The sequence below is a fragment of the Staurois parvus genome, unplaced genomic scaffold, assembly GCF_062004578.1.
Source record: "Staurois parvus isolate SC_StPar_1 unplaced genomic scaffold, SC_StPar_1.0 ptg000058l, whole genome shotgun sequence".
Lineage (NCBI taxonomy): Eukaryota > Metazoa > Chordata > Amphibia > Anura > Ranidae > Staurois > Staurois parvus.
This window is the reverse complement of record NW_028317854.1, coordinates 6,570,001-6,587,949: the sequence shown is the minus strand read 5'-3', so window position 1 is coordinate 6,587,949 and position 17,949 is coordinate 6,570,001. Positions and strand designations below refer to the sequence as shown.

General features: G+C 42.1%; 1 protein-coding gene across 2 annotated transcripts in view; it reads right to left on the bottom strand.

The window, feature by feature from the left end:
- The window catches only part of LOC149469876 (S-adenosyl-L-methionine-dependent tRNA 4-demethylwyosine synthase TYW1-like), a 257,623-nt gene that overhangs the window by 150,106 nt on the left and 89,568 nt on the right, over window positions 1-17,949 (bottom strand). For both annotated transcript variants that reach the window (XM_089668480.1, XM_089668481.1), the window contains exons 9-10: window positions 12,384-12,436; window positions 7,936-8,054 (exon numbers count right to left, since the gene is read on the bottom strand). In XM_089668480.1, coding sequence (XP_089524606.1) covers window positions 7,936-8,054; window positions 12,384-12,436 — 172 coding nt within the window. The remainder of the gene's footprint in view (window positions 1-7,935; window positions 8,055-12,383; window positions 12,437-17,949) is intronic.

Here is a 17,949-nt window from a genome sequence, read left to right as displayed (position 1 = left end):
AATGACCAGAGACTGCAGACAGTGCAGGGAATGACCAGAGACTGCAGACAGTGCAGGGAATGACCAGAGACTGCAGACAGTGCAGGGAATGACCAGAGACTGCAGACAGTGCAGGGAATGACCAGAGACTGCAGACAGTGCAGGGAATGACCAGAGACTGCAGACAGTGCAGGGAATGACCAGAGACTGCAGACAGTGCAGGGAATGACCAGAGACTGCAGACAGTGCAGGGAATGACCAGAGACTGCAGACAGTGCAGGGAATGACCAGAGACTGCAGACAGTGCAGGGAATGACCAGAGACTGCAGACAGTGCAGGGAATGACCAGAGACTGCAGACAGTGCAGGGAATGACCAGAGACTGCAGACAGTGCAGGGAATGACCAGAGACTGCAGACAGTGCAGGGAATGACCAGAGACTGCAGACAGTGCAGGGAATGACCAGAGACTGCAGACAGTGCAGGGAATGACCAGAGACTGCAGACAGTGCAGGGAATGACCAGAGACTGCAGACAGTGCAGGGAATGACCAGAGACTGCAGACAGTGCAGGGAATGACCAGAGACTGCAGACAGTGCAGGGAATGACCAGAGACTGCAGACAGTGCAGGGAATGACCAGAGACTGCAGACAGTGCAGGGAATGACCAGAGACTGCAGACAGTGCAGGGAATGACCAGAGACTGCAGACAGTGCAGGGAATGACCAGAGACTGCAGACAGTGCAGGGAATGACCAGAGACTGCAGACAGTGCAGGGAATGACCAGAGACTGCAGACAGTGCAGGGAATGACCAGAGACTGCAGACAGTGCAGGGAATGACCAGAGACTGCAGACAGTGCAGGGAATGACCAGAGACTGCAGACAGTGCAGGGAATGACCAGAGACTGCAGACAGTGCAGGGAATGACCAGAGACTGCAGACAGTGCAGGGAATGACCAGAGACTGCAGACAGTGCAGGGAATGACCAGAGACTGCAGACAGTGCAGGGAATGACCAGAGACTGCTGACCTTTGGGGAGGGAGGGGGAGCGGGTACCTGAATTTGACAGGTACCCGTTCCCACTTCCGCGGAGTTGCCTTCCCTCTTCTTCCCGGGCCGGCTTCTGTGACAGCCGGGTGCCCACTGCGCATGTGCGAGAAGCGCTGCGCTTTGTGAATGGCCCGGCGCCTTCTGGGATCTTTCATGTGTCCCAGAAGACACCGGATCATTCACAAAGCGCAGCACATGCGCAGTGGGCACCCGGCTGTCACAGAAGCCAGCGCGGGAAGACTGTGCAGTGCTGGAGCGAGGAACAGGTAAGGCCCTGCAGGAGACAACAGCTGAGCGGTCGGCTCGGTATTCTGAAATGGTGGCCGCAAAATACCGGACCGGCTGCTTTATATTCGCTCCATAAGACGCACTGACATTTCCCCCCCTTTTTTGGGGGGAAAAAAGTGCGTCTTATGGAGCAAAAAATACGGTATGTGAAATTGCAACAAAAAACTGCAGAAAAAGTAATGCAAGAACTACTTTAGAAATCGCGCTGCAGCAAATCACGTATGTTAAGACACTGACATTCACATTCATTAGATGCGACTTCAGGTGCGATTTCAATTTGCACCTGGAGTCACACCAGTACGACCAGGCACTAGAAGGAGAAGCAGTACAGTGATGATCTGCATCTCTGTTCAGTCACCATACCTTTTGTCAGCACATGAACTGATTGTTCAAGTGTGTGTAAGCTGCCCTGGGTGTAGCATGGACAAGAGATGGTTCATTCATGTCATGGCTGGGCAAGATACCTGCTAATGCAGATTTGTATTTGGACTTTTATTTGCTGAAGCATGAACACTATGCCGCTGAAGTAAGCCAGTTAGTGTTGGGTTTATGGCTTTATTATGCGGCTATAAAAAAACGATGCTCATGTTTTTTTTATGAGACAAGTCTGTTAAGTCACAATTTTAGTGTAATCTTAGCCAATATCACAAAAATCAATTATCTATACAGATAGTTTTGAAGTTTTCAACAATGCCATTAAATACTTAGCAAACCCTGCATTTGTTCACCTGTGGCTTTGTTGACTAGAGGACATATACTGTAGATAATTGGAATGTTTTTTCTAATTGTTGAACTTAACGAGTAAGCAGCTTGCTAAAAAAAAAAAAAAAAAGGGGGGGGGAGAGGGGGGAAGGGGGGGAGGGGGGAAGGGGGGGAGGGGGGAGGGGGGAAGGGGGGGGAGAGTGGAGGGGGGGGGGGAGGAGAGGGGGGGAGGGGAGGAGAGGGGGGGATGGGATGAGAGGGGGGGAGGGGAGGTGGGGAGGAGAGGGGAGGTGGGGAGGAGAGGGGAGGAGGGGGGAGGAGGAGATGGAGAGGAGAGATAACGCAAAACATCCTTTTTATGTAAAGTTCTGCTTTAAAGTAGTACTAGAAGAAAGCTTTTTATCATTTTGAATAGAGTAGAGTAAAGAAGTTATAACTCGTCAGTTTTTTTTTTTGTATCTGGGGAAATTTCCCTTCCCTTCCTGTCCCACAGCCAGAACAGGAAGTGAGAGGAAATTCATCCAAAGTGAAAGAATCCCTTGTTCCCGTTGTCACTAAAACTAGTGTACCCATTGAAAGGTTTCCCCTCTGTTCCTGTTCTGCCGACAACCCAAAAGTTAGGATCTTCTTTCACTTTCACTCTTCATTGGAACAGTAAACAGGAGAATAGAGTGTGCCTCTTCTTACAGGGGCACAATTCTCCTCCACTATATCCAAATCTTAAAGACCCTTTAGTTCTACTTTAACCACATGCCGCCCAGCCACTGTAGAAATATAGCGGCAGAGCGGCACGGCTGGGCAAAACCACGTTTTAAAACGTGTGTTTGCAAAACAGGTAGAGGGCGCATGCGAGGCGTGCCACCGCCCTACCTGTCCCGCCGATCAAAACAGGTAGAGGGCGCACGCGAGGCGTGCCACCGCCCTACCTGTCCCGCCGATCAAGGCCGCGGAGGTCGTTACCGGCTGTGTCCCACCGATTAGTAGCAATCACTGACAGAGAGCAGGGCTGCAGTAGCTCTGCTTTCTGTCAGTTCCCTGTCAGCTCCTGACATGCTCAGCCGGAGAGAAGAGTTTATCTCTCCCGATCAGCATGTCCCCCCCCCCCCCCCCGTGCAGTACACACCCCCTAGTAAAACACTCCCCTCACACAGTTAACCCTTTCAGTAAATAAAAAAGTTAACCCCTTCCTCCCCAGTGCCATTAGTACAATGTCAGTGGTTTTTTTTTTGCACTGATTACTGTATTGGTGATTTTGCACTGATCACTGAATTTCTCAAAATTGTCAGGCTCTTTTATTTATAGTGCAAAAAATAAACGCACAGGCAATCAAATACCACCGAAAGAAAGCTCTATTTGTGTGGAAAAAAAGGACATAAATTTAATTTATGTACCGTATTGCATGACCGCGCAATTGTCTGTTAAACTAACACAGCACTGGATAGCAAAAAAATGGCGTAAATTGCAGTATCTATACCATAGTATGTAGACGCTATAACTGTCACACAAAGCAATCAATATACAGTTATTGGGATTTTTTTTTTTTTTTAACAAAAACATGTAGCAGAATACATGTTGGCCTAAATTTATAACTAACTTTGAGTTTACTATATATTTTTTATAGCTGAAAGTAAAAAATATCGTTGTTCTTCAAAATTTTTGGTCTTTTTTTGTTTATAGCGTGAAAAATAAAAAGCACACAGGTGATCAAATACCACTGAAAGAAAGCTCTATTTGTGTGAAAAAAAGGACATAAATTTCATTCGGCTACAGCATTGCATGACCGCGCAATTATCAGTTGAATTAGTGCAGCGCCGAGTAGCAAAAAGAGGCCTGGTCATTAAGGGGGGGTAAATCCTCTAGAGCAGGGGTGGCGAACAAGTTAGACACAAAGAGCCAAAATTTTAAACTGTGAAAGTCAGAGAGCCACACCACGCAGTGACCTGCCAAAACAGACAAACACTCACACAAAAACACATAATTAAAACCATATTATTCACCATAACACTTTCTTACCCTTACAAAACAACAATGTGTTCATTTCAAGGTAAGTGTCCACCCTCAACACACACATCAAATGAGACTGCGGACAGCACAGGGATGACCAGAGACTGCGGACAGCACAGGGATGACCAGAGACTGCGGACAGCACAGGGATGACCAGAGACTGCGGACAGCACAGGGATGACCAAAGACTGCGGACAGCACAGGGATGACCAAAGACTGCGAACAGTACAGATGACTGCTGACCTTTAGGGAGGTGGGGAGGTGGGGAGCGGGTACCTGTCAAATTTGACAGGTACCCGCTCTTACTTCCGCAGAGTTTTTGTTTGATCTTACCTGTCCCTCGATCGAGCCGCGCGCTGTCTTCCCGGCTTCTGTAATGGCGCTCGGCATGACAGCCGGGTGCCCAGTGCGCATGAGTGAGAAGCACTTGCGCTTTGTGATTGGTCCGGCGGGTTCTGGGATCTGTCATGTGTCCCAGGTACCGCCTTACCATTCACAAAAAGCACCGCTTCTTGCAAAACTTGGCAAAGAGCCACAGTATACAAAATACGATAAGAGGCAAAGAGCCGCATTCATTTTGGCCGGGAGCCGCACGCAATCAGCAACTCTCATGTTGAGAAGCAGAGTTGAGCAGGATTTTTCTTTAATTTTTGGGTAACAATACAATGGTTCCATTGAATGTAAATTATATCCAAACCCAATAAAGAATTATTTACTGCAGTCTACCTGTCCTTAAATGAGGTATTCATTAGGTTATTTGTTTCTGGGTGGCTACACTCATCCATCTACTGTATCTTTAGAGGAAAGTCATGGTTGTCACGCAGGCTGGATTTTAAACATGCTCATCTCCATTTCATATGGAATAATGGGATTAAGAGTTTACAGAAAAACAATAAACTGTCTCTATAGTGTATGTCAGAACAGAGAAGTCAGCTCAGTGTCAGGACTGCCTAAGATCAGGGCTGTAACTAACATGATGGATGACAAAAGTCTTTATTTTGGCAGTCTGAGTTCCTGATATCCGCATTGAGCTCATCCAAGAGTTAAATATAGCCTAACAGCTTTATATGTCTGCTTTTACAGGCAGGGATTACATAGAATTAAAAAAAAAAAGTAGTACTTTGTCCCTTCTTCCCATGGACTGTCAAGGGCTAGCAATGAGGTGAGACAGGGCCCCTCCTAAGCTCATAACACAGCAAGGAGACAAACAGCACTTTTTGCCATTTCCAAGAACTTTCCCAAGACACAAATCTCACACAGAATGCAAAGCAGTGTGCAGGAGTTGACAGGGGAGAGAACTGTTTTGTTTACAAACAGTTCTCCCCCCAGTCGGAGATGCTCGGCAATCAACGGGCGCTGGCAAGTAATCACTGCCCGGGACCCAGTGATCGACAGCCGCGAATGGCAGCGTGGGTAGGGCGTGCGCTCCTTACCCACAAATGCTAAGTCACGTGTATATACACATGATTTTGCACCCGTGCCGACCTGTAGCAGTACTCCTGCTATAGGGCAGACGGAAAGCGGTTAAAAAAAGTGAAATGTTTTGCTAAGCATATATAGTGCATCCAGAAAGTATTCACAGTGCTTAACTTTTGCCACATTTTGTTATGTTACAGCCTTATTCCAAAATGGTTTAAATTCATTTTTTTCCTCAACATTCTACAAACAATACCCCATAATGACAACGTGAAAGAAGTTAGTTTTGAAATCTTTGCAATTTATTAAAAAAAAAAAAAGGAAAAAAAAAACACATGTACATAAGTATTCACAGCCTTTGCCATGACACTCAAAATTGAGCTCTGGTGCATACTGTTCCCACTGATCATCCTTGAGATGTTTCCACAACTTTATTGTAGACCACTTGTAGGAAATTCAGTTGATTGCACATGATTAGGAAAGGCATAAACCTGTCTATATAAGGTCCCACAGTAAACAGTGATTGTCAGAGCACAAACCAAGCCAAGGAATTGTCCGTAGACCTCCAAGACAGGATTGTATCAAGACACAGATCTGGGGAAGGGTACAGAAAAATTTCTGCAGCATTGAAGGTCCTAATGAGCACAGTAGCCTCCATCATCCGTAAATGGAAGAAGTTTGGAACCACCAGGAATCTTCCTAGAGCGGGCCACCTGGCCAAAATGAGCAAATGAGGGAGAAGGGCCTTAGCCAGGGAGGTAACTAAGTACCCGATGGTCACTCTGAAAGAGCTCCAGCATTTCTCTTTAGAGAGAGAACCTTCCAGAAGAACAACCATTTCTGCAGCACTCCAACAATCAGGCCTGTATGGTAGAAAGGCCAGACGAAAGCCACTCCTCAGTAAAAAGCAAATGGCAGCCTGCCTGGAGTTTGCCAAAAAGGCACCTGAGGAACTCGCAGACCATGAGAAACAAAACTCTCTGGTCTGATGAAACAAAGATTGAACTCTTTGGCCAGAATGCCAAGCGTCATGTCTGGAGGAAACCAGGCACCACTCACCAGCTGGCCAATACCAACCCTACAGTGAAGCATGGTGGTGGGAGCATCATGCTGTGGGGATGTTTTTTAGCGACAGGAGCTGGGAGACTAGTCAGGATCAAAGGAAAAATGAATGCAGCAATGTACAGAGACATTCCTTGATGAAAACCTGTTCCAGAGCACTCTGGACCTTAGACTGGGGCGATGTTCATATTTCAACAGGACAACGACTCTAAGCACACAGCCTACATAAAGGGGTGGCTACGGGCCAACTCTGTGAATGTCCTGGAGTGGCACAGCCAGAGCCCAGACTTGAACCTGATTGAACATCTCTGGAGAGATCTGAAAATGGTTGTGAACCGACATTCTCCATCCAACCTGATGGAGCTGGAGAGGTACTGCAAAGAAGAATGGAAGTAATTGTCCAAAAATAGGTGTGCCAAGCTTGTAGCATCATACTAAAAACAACTTGAGGCTGTAATTGGTGCTAATTGTGCTTCAACAAAGTACTGAGCAAAGGCTGTGAATACATATGTACATGTGTTTTTTTTTATTTTTTTTGTTTTTAATACATTGCAAAGATTTCAAAACGCACTTCTTTCATGTTGTGTTCATGGGCTATCGTTTGTAAAATGGTCAAGGGAAAAAATTAATTGAATCCATTTTGGAATAGCGCTATAACATAATAAAATGTGGCAAAAGTTAAAGCACTGTGAATACTTTCTGGGTGCACTGTACATGTGCACCTTTACAGAATGCACAAGAGAACTGAAATCTCCTTTCAGATCAGCTTGCTTTACATCATGGAATATCTTAATTGCTCTGGAAGTAATTATTAAAAACAAATGATCTGTTATTGCAACCTTGAAACAAAAAGCACATTATTAGAAGTAAGGTATTAAGTCCATATCCACACTTTTAATTGACAAAAATTGTTTCATTTTGGATATGTGGCACAAGGCAATGAAACCGTGTTGAAAGATGAGATCAGAGAACAATGAGACATTCTTCAAATGTCCTCGGTCATCTGTATACTAATCAATGTGTCCTACAAGTGAACTATTGGTGTTCTTATCAGATCTCCGCTATGGCTCACTCTGAGAATTATCATGAGTTGTGAGAGTTACTGCAGAGCAGCCAGTAACCTGGGGCTTCAGCAAAAATTACAAGGAGCAGCTTTCATGGTTCGTTATGTGAAATATGCCCTGCAGCTACTGTCAGACTCGAAGGATGCTAACCTGCACTCCATTATTCATAGGGCCATAGCTTCTCAATATCAATATGTAATAAGTAATCACAATGCAGTGGAAACCAGCCAAGCAGCAACATTTCAAGCAAGACTTTACTACAGCAATTCTGATTAGTATTATTACAAGCATATCAGGCTTAAAAAAAAATATGATACCCTACGGAACACTACAACAGTGTGCAGTGTCCAAATATGTATGGAAAACATTTACCTCCAACAGAAGACACATTTGTTAGCACAAGCAAGACTGGGAGTAGTTTCCATACACCTGTGGCTTTCGATGCCATAGAATGTGTGCTTGTAACATCCTCCTCTTCCTCTCAGCATGGACTGGTTGGAAAAGAAGAGCATGCAATGACAGAAAAAAAAAAAAAAAAAATTCTTAGAGTCATAGCAATTGGCATTAATGGTCATTTACCTTAATCCAACATCCTAATAGAAGAGTGAATCAAAGTAAGAGGGCACATACGGGCAGTTTTGAATAAAATAACCCAAATGCTAAGAGCTACCAGGCAAGAAATCAATTCATGAAAAAAACAAAAACACACACACGCGGCAGTAATACTTTATATTAAAGCTTCTGGATGGAAGTGCAACAGGGACAGCTTTGGACAGTAGCAGTCAATCTGAGGAGATGGTAGTATGAGTGGATAGTCAATCCATCCAAATCTGCTACTGCACAAACCTTTCAAATTGAATGCCAGCTAACACTTTTAAAACAGTTACAGCAATAGTCTTTCCTTTTGGAATTTACATTTGGGTTTACATACATGAATAAAAGCTGACCACTGTAAACACCCCTTCAGTACTGAAAAGGCTGCACCACAGCAATGCAACCACATGCACTGCACATGGTTGCAGTGCAGACCCATTCACTTGAATGGGCCACGTTCAGCAGCCATACTGCCTGCTAGACAGGGAGGTTATTTTTTTGCCATGGCCACAAAGCAAAGTATCACAACCACAGCCAGGGGCGGACTGACAACTCATGGGGCCCCCAGACAATAGGGGATCATGGGGCCCCTGTGTCCTTGCCCAAACTCAAAAAAGCCTATGAAAAAGGTACCAGGGGCATCTTATGGGGCCCCCTACTGACCCCGGGCCCTTGGGCAGTGCCTGATTTTCCAATGGTCAGTCCGCCCCTGGCCACAGCATCTGTACAGTCTTTAGCATGTTCTTTAGGTAGGTAGTCAGTCCCGGTAAAACAGATTTTGACCACCTGTTTTTAATGTCCCAAGGCCACCCATGTGAAAAACTTATGTCACTGTACAGCTTGGTCTATTAAAAGGAAGTTAAAACATAACAGAGTTGTTCACTTTATGAACTGTGACCTGCAGTATTCTGCACTGGATAAACACAAACACTGCTAAGGCACGTGGAAAACAATGGGGTTTTATGTGCACCATTCACACCACATTGCTAGTATGATGTGCAATGAAGTGCAAATGTTCAGCATGCCTGCATTTTTTCCACAGTGCACTGAAAAGCACTGTATGTCCCAACACAGAAGTGCAATGTATTGCGCTGCTGTGCTGAGACACTAAGTATCACTAAGTGAACCTTCAAATAACATTTAAAACACAACAATTAAGCAGTGTAATGCATTGAAATACACATTGCACCTCTCCCTGCCAGAGCTGACTGTTTTACCATGCAGGCCAGAGTGAAGCTAGCCTTACTGGCCAGATTTTCAGGTAAAAATAAAGGGGAAAAAGCCTAGAATAGAAAGCTAATGCAGCCACCACAGCTAGGAATTTGTAAGCTGCAATAAATTACAATTATGTTTTTGAATTTAATACGGTATTAAGCAGTCCGAACTAACAAAGAATCTATCAATTGTACCAAACTACAGGAACCTTGTGGTGACTGCAAGCAAGTTTATTTATCCTGATCTAGTGTTCTGCAGTACTGGACACTCAGACAAAAAAAAAACAAAAAAAGGAAAAAACATGTATATAATGTATAGACAGGAAATCCACATCCTGAGTGGTGTTCAGTTTATGATTCAGGGATGTGCTATTTATATTGCCCGTTGCATGTAGTTCCTGGCACCGTCCTGGCATTTTTTTTTGTTTACATTTAGCCCTGCTGCGGGCAAGCAGCATAGCTTACTTGTCAGGTGGAAGCATTCGATTGGTTACGCTGCTACATGATTGCTTCCACACACCATGCTATCCCCCACGCGCGCACCTCCCCCTGATATGCACCCCAGGCTCCGCTTGTCCAACTGTGGGCCCAGGACTTGAAAGTGATGTGTATGACGTCACTTCCGGGTCCCCGTTGACAGATTTCCTGGCCATCAAAGCAGGGAAAGATTGTAATTCAATGGAGTACAGGGGAGACATGAAGGGTCCTTTAGACCCTGGATGTCTCAGAAAATGCCACCAAAAAAAAAAATTAGGAAAGATAAAAAAAAAAAAGTGAAAGATATCTTTTTAATTGTAAAAAATACAAAGTTACACCCAAGCACATAACCCCCTAAAGAAATTATGAGGCACCCCTATCCCCACATATATGCACAAACTTAAAGCCGGGGAGCCTATATGTAAAAACATTAATTGCGATACACCGGTTACAAATCACCGCACACACCGGAATGAAAGCAATAATTCTAGCACCTCTAGCAATAATTCTAGCACAGGACTTCCTCTGTAACTCTAAACTGATAATGTATAGGGGGCTTTAAAAGGGGCCCCTATAGAAAATATAGGATACAAAAGTCTGTTGCCATTTCACAAGCACACACAAATTTAAGGTCTGACATGTTGGGTATCTATTTACTCGGTGCAACCTTATCTTTTACATTTTACAAAAAAATAATTGGATGATGTATTGCCTTTTTGTGCCCTAAAATTAACTTAAAGTGTGTTTTTTTAACTGACATTTTGCATTTCCTAGACCTTTGCGGTAATATTGTGTGACATAAAAAATTGGAACTACCACTATTTTATTCCCTAGGTTGTCTGCATTCAGAAAATATGTTTTCTGGGGTTTAATGTAATCTTCAGGCCTAAAGGGATTTTTTTTTTTTTTAGACATGTGCAAAAAACACCAAGGGCTGTGGCAGCGAAGGGGACAAGTAAACTTTTTGGAATATTGCTGCACGTTCCACCCTTTTTTTAGGGTGGAAAATGTACCCGCTCCTGCAGCGGCTTGTCTATTCTGTGTGACAGCAGTGCGGTTGAAGTTCCCCACCCGCTGTCACTTTTTGAAAAGAGCGCAGCTGTGTGGGGCTCACCCCACATGGCAGCGTCATCCATTCACAGAGTTCTGTGAATGAATCGACTACAAGTATCAACTACCTTTGCGGATGTTGGCTTGTAGTTCTCAATGAACTATCACGTCGCTGTTGAGCACTCTCATAGTCCATTGATTCTTCCTGTCAGTGTGAAACCGCCAGCTCAAACAATGTATGATGCATGATAGCCAGAAAGACAGATTACACTGACAGTCTGCATCTGCTAATCGCTAGTGCAATGCTTTCCAGGCTCCTTAAAAAAAAAAAAAGAAGAAATCACACTGCAAGGCCTCTCCCCTTCCTGCTTGTCTCTGGGTGCAGTGCTGGAAAAAAGCAGGGAGGTGAGTAGCAGATAAACAGTGCAATGTTAAAAACATTAAAAAGTTTAAGTCACCATAAAGCCCCTTTAATTTTTAAAAGCCCCAGACATTCCTAAAAGCATCTCAGAATTAAAGTACGGCTTTGATTAAAAGTAAATTTGTTTTTAAGACAAATAGATTGTCATGAGGGACAAGTAGACTGGGACCCAGATTTAGACCCTTGGACAAGCAGTTTTTTCAAAACATTCCACACCCTTGTGATTTGCATCTCAATACAAAGAATAAAAAATAAAACTGTAAAGGATTTAAAAAAAAAAAAAAAAAACACACACACACACGAGAATATATCACACTGGACTATACTGTAAAATAATGGGGAGGAGGTAAACCAGGTTGTGAATTTTACGTGTTAAAGTTATTGGAAGACTTGACCTGGCATAATAATATTTCATAATTGGTCAAGAAGGCTGAACAGCTCCTTTCTTTTTTTCTAAGGATTTTACGGCACAACAGACTTTATGATTAATTTATGTTAAACTTCTATCATTGTACGATAAGACATTTTAATAAATTGTTGTACAGTTTGGTATTTTGGTTGTACGCAGGCCAAGCAGAAAGATTTACAGACGGTGGTTAAAACCAAAATCAGCAGATTATTGGGTCCCCACTTCCAGATTTGGAAGATATCTGAGCAGTCTTTGCAAATGAGCCACAAATATTATGAGAGATGTTACAAATCATGGCCATTTTTGGATCTCCACACTCCCATTAGGCAGATTTAGAATAATAAGTGTACAGACTAATAGGGTGTGGAATATCTTTTTCCCTAGAGCTGCAGATGAATTGTTAAAGCAAGGTTAGTTCGTTAGTAGGACTTTAAATGTAAGAATAATTGAAGAGGTATACTAGTTGTTGGTTTTAGAATAATTAGTTTTTAATTTACTATGACTGTATGCTATTATGCAAAGAACAGTGACAAACTAATATTTCTCAGATTTAAAAACACACCAATAAAGTATCCTTATATTCAGCTAAAATATAAGTAACTTGCCTTAAAATTTGCCAACCAGAAAACTTTATTAAAAATCTTAAAAGATATACCTTTGTCCATCGGCAGAGCTTAACACCTGAATGACTTCCGATTAGCCTGTAGCCTAGAAAGTGGAAAGAAGAATTAAGGAAAAATTATAATCCATCATTTAACAATTCTCTAAGCAGCCAATACTAGCTTGTGAAGTTAATCAAATAACCTGGCACTTGTATCTTTGCTTTTTCAAATTGAATCTGCACAGCTCGTGGAATTTTAAGTGATATAATTTAATATTAAAGCTGGACTCTACACAGATATAAAAGACATACATGAATTATGCTTTGTAATCAGTAATACATCATTAAATGTATTTTTTTAATGCAAGCACGGCAAGAACCTCAATCTGACTTGGCATCAGACTCCTACAGTCCCTGTACAGCAGGAGTGGAATATGAGAGGAACAAGCAGCAATAAAAAGCACCGACACTGTACTAATGGCACTGGGTAGGAAGTGGTTAATATGTGGGGTGATCAAAGGGTTAACTGTGTGCATTTTACTGAGGGGCTGGGTGTTTGTGCTTCACTGTAAGCTATGCAAAGCAGTGTGCAGGAGCTGACAGGGGAGAGAATGGTTTTGTTTATAGAGCAGATCAGAAGCGGTTAAATAATCTGGTGACAAAAATACAAAAGCAGGTGTTGCAGAGTAGCTTTTAAAAATGCTAGTTGTCTGGCAACAATGCTGACCCTCTTGGCTTCAACGCTTTCAGAAATAAAAGGTAAAAAAATAACAGCCTCGGTGTCTCTCTCATACGTTAAAGAGCAACGAGGTGATGGTTTACTCACTAGTACAATTTAGTGAAGTATAAGTAAACACAACTGCAATAAAAGTAGTGGTAAATGTCTGCACCATGTTCTGGTTAATTGGCTCCTGTCTAAATTGGCCCTGTATGTGTATATATGAATGTAAGGTAGGGGACTTTAAATTGTACGCCCCTTGAGGGTTAGAGACTGATGTGAATGTACATTATATATGTAAAGCGCTGCGTAAATTTATGGCGCTATATAAAGTACCTGAAATAAAATAGTTCATTTTGAGATGCACCCTCATTCAAATCTAAACTATACCTTGAGCTGCATGTCAGAAAAAAACAGCTGACCAGCTCCATACTCAGTTTGAGAACTGCTGGAAAGTACTTGGCTAATTTTAACTTATGCCCTTGCTAACCATGTGACAAAGTCAGGAAACAAAGATATAGGAGGTAAATGTAATAAATAAGGGACAAACTGTTGCTTTGTGTTGTCTAGTCCTAAGGTCTATTTGGTCTAATAACATAACCATTAGAACAGTAGCATAAAAAAAAAAAAACGCAAAAATATGAATGCCAAAATAAGAACCATCTTACAACAAAGACAAGAGACCTGCATATAGAAAGTTAAAAAATATATATATCAATCCCCAACAGCTTGGAGCCACATTGCTAGGTGGGAATTACTAGGTTAGCATATACTAAACACACATTGTTTAAATTTACATTGTCACTTCTATATCTGTAAATGGATGATGGCATGGTTTTAATTAATTAATTTATTTTTTTAAATAAAACAACCAACCACACACACACACACACACACCTAAGTACCTTTTTCCTATTTGATATACAGCTGTCACATGAACCAGCTCTTTCCCAGCCTGTCTGTAGGAAAACATAAGCAGGAGGAGCTTCTGGTCCTCTGCTACTGGTCACATGTTCAAAATAAAAAATTAAAAAAAAACAGCCTTTGGGATACACAGTAAAAAATAAAATCAATAAACTGTTCTAAAATTGTCAAAAAAATATCTGAAATCCAATCTATTATTTTTTGGCAACAACACGGTGTGGCCTGCCAATCGCAAGCTGTCACATGCCTCCAGCCTGTCTCTTAGAACAGGGAGGTAAAGCCTCCATCAATCAAGATGCAACATCCCTCCTCCATAGTGTTTAGCTGGTTAGTTGGCACGGAGGAGGAGGAGGGAGGGAGTGGGCTGTCATTTACCACTGTGTATACACCTACATGTGTGAATCTATTAGTCACATGATGAGGGAGGAAATGCTCAGCATAGAAACTCACTGAAAACAGAGAGTGTTCAAAGCTGACAAAACTGCTCTGCAAATTCCCTGGCTGCATTGGGGACTTGAACAGAAGGAAGAGTTTGAGAACAGCAGGATCAACCAGGCTTTTTGCAGAATATAGAAACAATTGAGTACTGTCCGTGATACTTTTTTTATTTGCACTAACATACAATTTTGAGGACAAGCTTTCGGGGACAAGCTTTCCCCTTCTTCAAGGTCTAGGCAGTACTACTAAAAAGTTTTAGCAGAATGTTAGAAGAGATGTTGAAAGGGGGAGGGAAAAGAAAAAAAAAACACAAAGAAACACACACAAACAGATGTACACAGCAATGGCTAAAAGACTAGGATTAGACTAGAGATAAGACACAGCAAAAACAAAGACTGGGGGGGGGTGGGGGGACAACACTCACAGAGGGGGTCATAAAACTGTTGGATATTGAGTGAGGAATCCCATGTCCAAATTAAGGCCGTTATCTCTTGTATCAAATAGAATTATCATTCTTAGTTCAAAAGTTTTCCTTTCCTGAATAGATTTGAAATTTCCTTTAAGAACTAAAATATTGAGGTCTTCCATAGTGTGGTCCGGTTGTGCAAAACGGTGTCCCCCAAGTGTGCAAAAGTCATCTTCTTTATGTTCCTTGATGGTATGTCTGTGCAAATTCATCCTTGTTTGCAACTTCTGTCCTGTTTCGCCAACATAAGATCCTTTGGTACATTTTCTGCACTGGATAAGGTACACATTACTAGAGGCACAGCTGTATGATCCAGAGATATTGAAGATCCCTTTTAAGTGTGTGACACTTTTTGATGGATTGATTTGGTTGCACAGTTTGCAGTGTTTTTTATTGCAGGGTGTGCTTCCATTATTTGTGACATCTTGATCAGAAGGAAGTTTCCTACTGATTAGTTTATTTCTGAGGTTGGGGGGCTGTCTGAAAGCCAGTATTGGGGGTTGCTGGAATATTTCTTTCAGAGTTCCATCCTCTGTTATGATGGGTTGTAAATCTTTGATTATTTTTCTTATTCCTTCTAGTGCCGGGCTGTATGTGGTTACTAGAGGTACACGGTTGTTTGTTTGTTTTTCTCTTTGTACTGAAGTAGATTTTCTCTTCGGGTTCTCAAGGCTGTGTTTATGCTGGTGTTGACAGTTTTGTCCTTGTAACCTTTCTTATGGAAGGAGTCTGCTAGTGTCCTAAGATGTGTATCTGCATGTGGAATCTATTGCTGTGAACCTACATCATGCATTCAAAAGGAGCTGTCCATGCAAGTGAAACAGGCCATTGTATGCACAATTAAGGGATTTAATGGTGGGGGAGGAAATGGGATCACTTAAGGATTTGGAAAAAAAAAGGGATAAGTTTTCACAAGGATAGATGAGTGGCGTTATTGTCAATTGAAACACTTTGTAGGGAAGCTTCCGAAACCCTTGAGAACTAGAAAAGATTGGAACCCGTTGAAAGGTTATTGGAAACACGGGGAGATGGGAAACACGGAATAGCTAAAATATATAAGATTCTCACTGAAATAGACACAAATATAAGGCCAATGTATATAGGAAAATGGGAAAGGGACATGGGTGTGGTAATAGATGGCGAAAAACAGAAGATATATAGATTAATTCATGAAAATATAAGTATGCAGGAGGTGGAAATGAATTATAAATGTTTAGTAAGATGGTATATTACACCGAATATGGCACATAGGCTGAGTGGGGAGTCACCATTGTGTTGGCGGGGTTGTGGAGGGAGAGGCACGATGTATCATATATGGTGGGAGTGCCCAAAAATACAAGAATTTTGGGAAAAAATAGTGCACCTGATTCGGAAGATTACTGAAGTTGACATTACATTAGATCCAGAGATTTGCCTTCTTCACAGTACAGAGTTATCAGTGAATAAATATAAGGAATCTGGTATATGGTATTATTTAAATGCAGCAAAGGGTCTGATACCCAAGTTTTGACGGAGATGGGAGGTGCCGAAAGTAGAGGATTGGGTGAATAGAGTGGACCAGATATGTAGGATGGAGAAACCTTACCATATGAATGAAGATAGGATGGGGAGATATTATGTGAGATGGAACAAATGGGAAGAATTTAAGTTAAATGTGGAATATATGGGGGTATAATGTAAAGTATTATGAGTACATCTCTCTCTGCTACATGGAAGATGTGAGAAAACGCAGAGTGGGGAGGGGGGGATGGAGGGGGGGGGTGCTGGGTAGATAGGAGGTTGGGGGGGGTTTGGGGAATGATAATTGTACTATAAATATGCTACTGTTTTTAAGAGAACAAGGTTGTATAATTTGTTTGAAAATCAATAAATATTTAAATAAAAAAAAAAAAAAAAAAAAAACAGGCCATTGTAAGGCTTCAAAAACTAAACAAATCTATCAGAAAGATAGCAACAACATTAGGAGTGGCCAAAGCAACAGTTTGGTACATTCTGAGGAAAGAACAACACACTGGTGAGCTCAGCAACATAAAAAGGCATGGACATCCACGAAAGACATACAACAGTGATGGATGATCGCAGGATCCTCTCTATGGTAAAGAAAACCCCATTCACAACATCCAGACAAGTGAAGGACACTCTCCAGGAGGTGGGCGTATCATTGTCAAAGTCTACAATCAAGAGAAGACTTCACAAGAGCAAATACAGTGGGTTCACCACAAGGTGCAAACCATTCATAAGCCTGAAGAATAGAAAAGCCAGTTTAGACTTTGACAAAAAACATCTAAAAAGCCAAACCAGTTCTGGAAAAGCATTCTTTGGACGGATGAAACTAAGATTAATCTGTACCAGAATGACGGGAAGAAAAAAAGTGTGGAGAAGGCTTGGAACAGCTCATAATCCAAAGCACACAACGTTATCTGTAAAACATGGTGGAGGCAGTGTGATGGAATGGGCATGCATGGTTTCCAGTTGCACTGGGTCATTGGTGTTTATTGATGATGTGACAGAAGACATAAGCAGCTGGATGAATTCTGCAGTGTTTAGAGATATACGGTCAGCCCAGATTCAGCCAAATGCAGTAAAGTTAATTGGATGGCGCTTTACAGTACAGATGGACAATGAACAACACACTGCAAAAGCAACCCAAGAGCTATTGAAGGAAAAGAAGAGGAATATTCTGCAACGGCTGAGTCATTCACCTGATCTCAACCCAATTGAGCATGCATTTCACTTGGTGAAGGCAAAACTAAAAGCAGAAAGACCCACAAACAAAGAACAACTGAAGACAGCTGCAGTTTGAGCCTGGCAAAGCATCAGAAAGGAGGAAACCCAGTCTTTGGTAATGTCCATGGGTTCCAGACTTCAGGCAGTCATTGCCAGTAAAGGATTCTTAACAAAATATTAAAAATGAGCATTTTATTTATGATTATATTCAATTGTTGAATTACTTTAGGTCCTTTGAAAAACGGGGGATGGCTACTCTTAAGAGCTGTAATTTTTAAACCCTTCCTTCAATTTGGACATACATACCCTCAAACTAAACCTGAGAGTGTGCACTTTCAGCCCATATT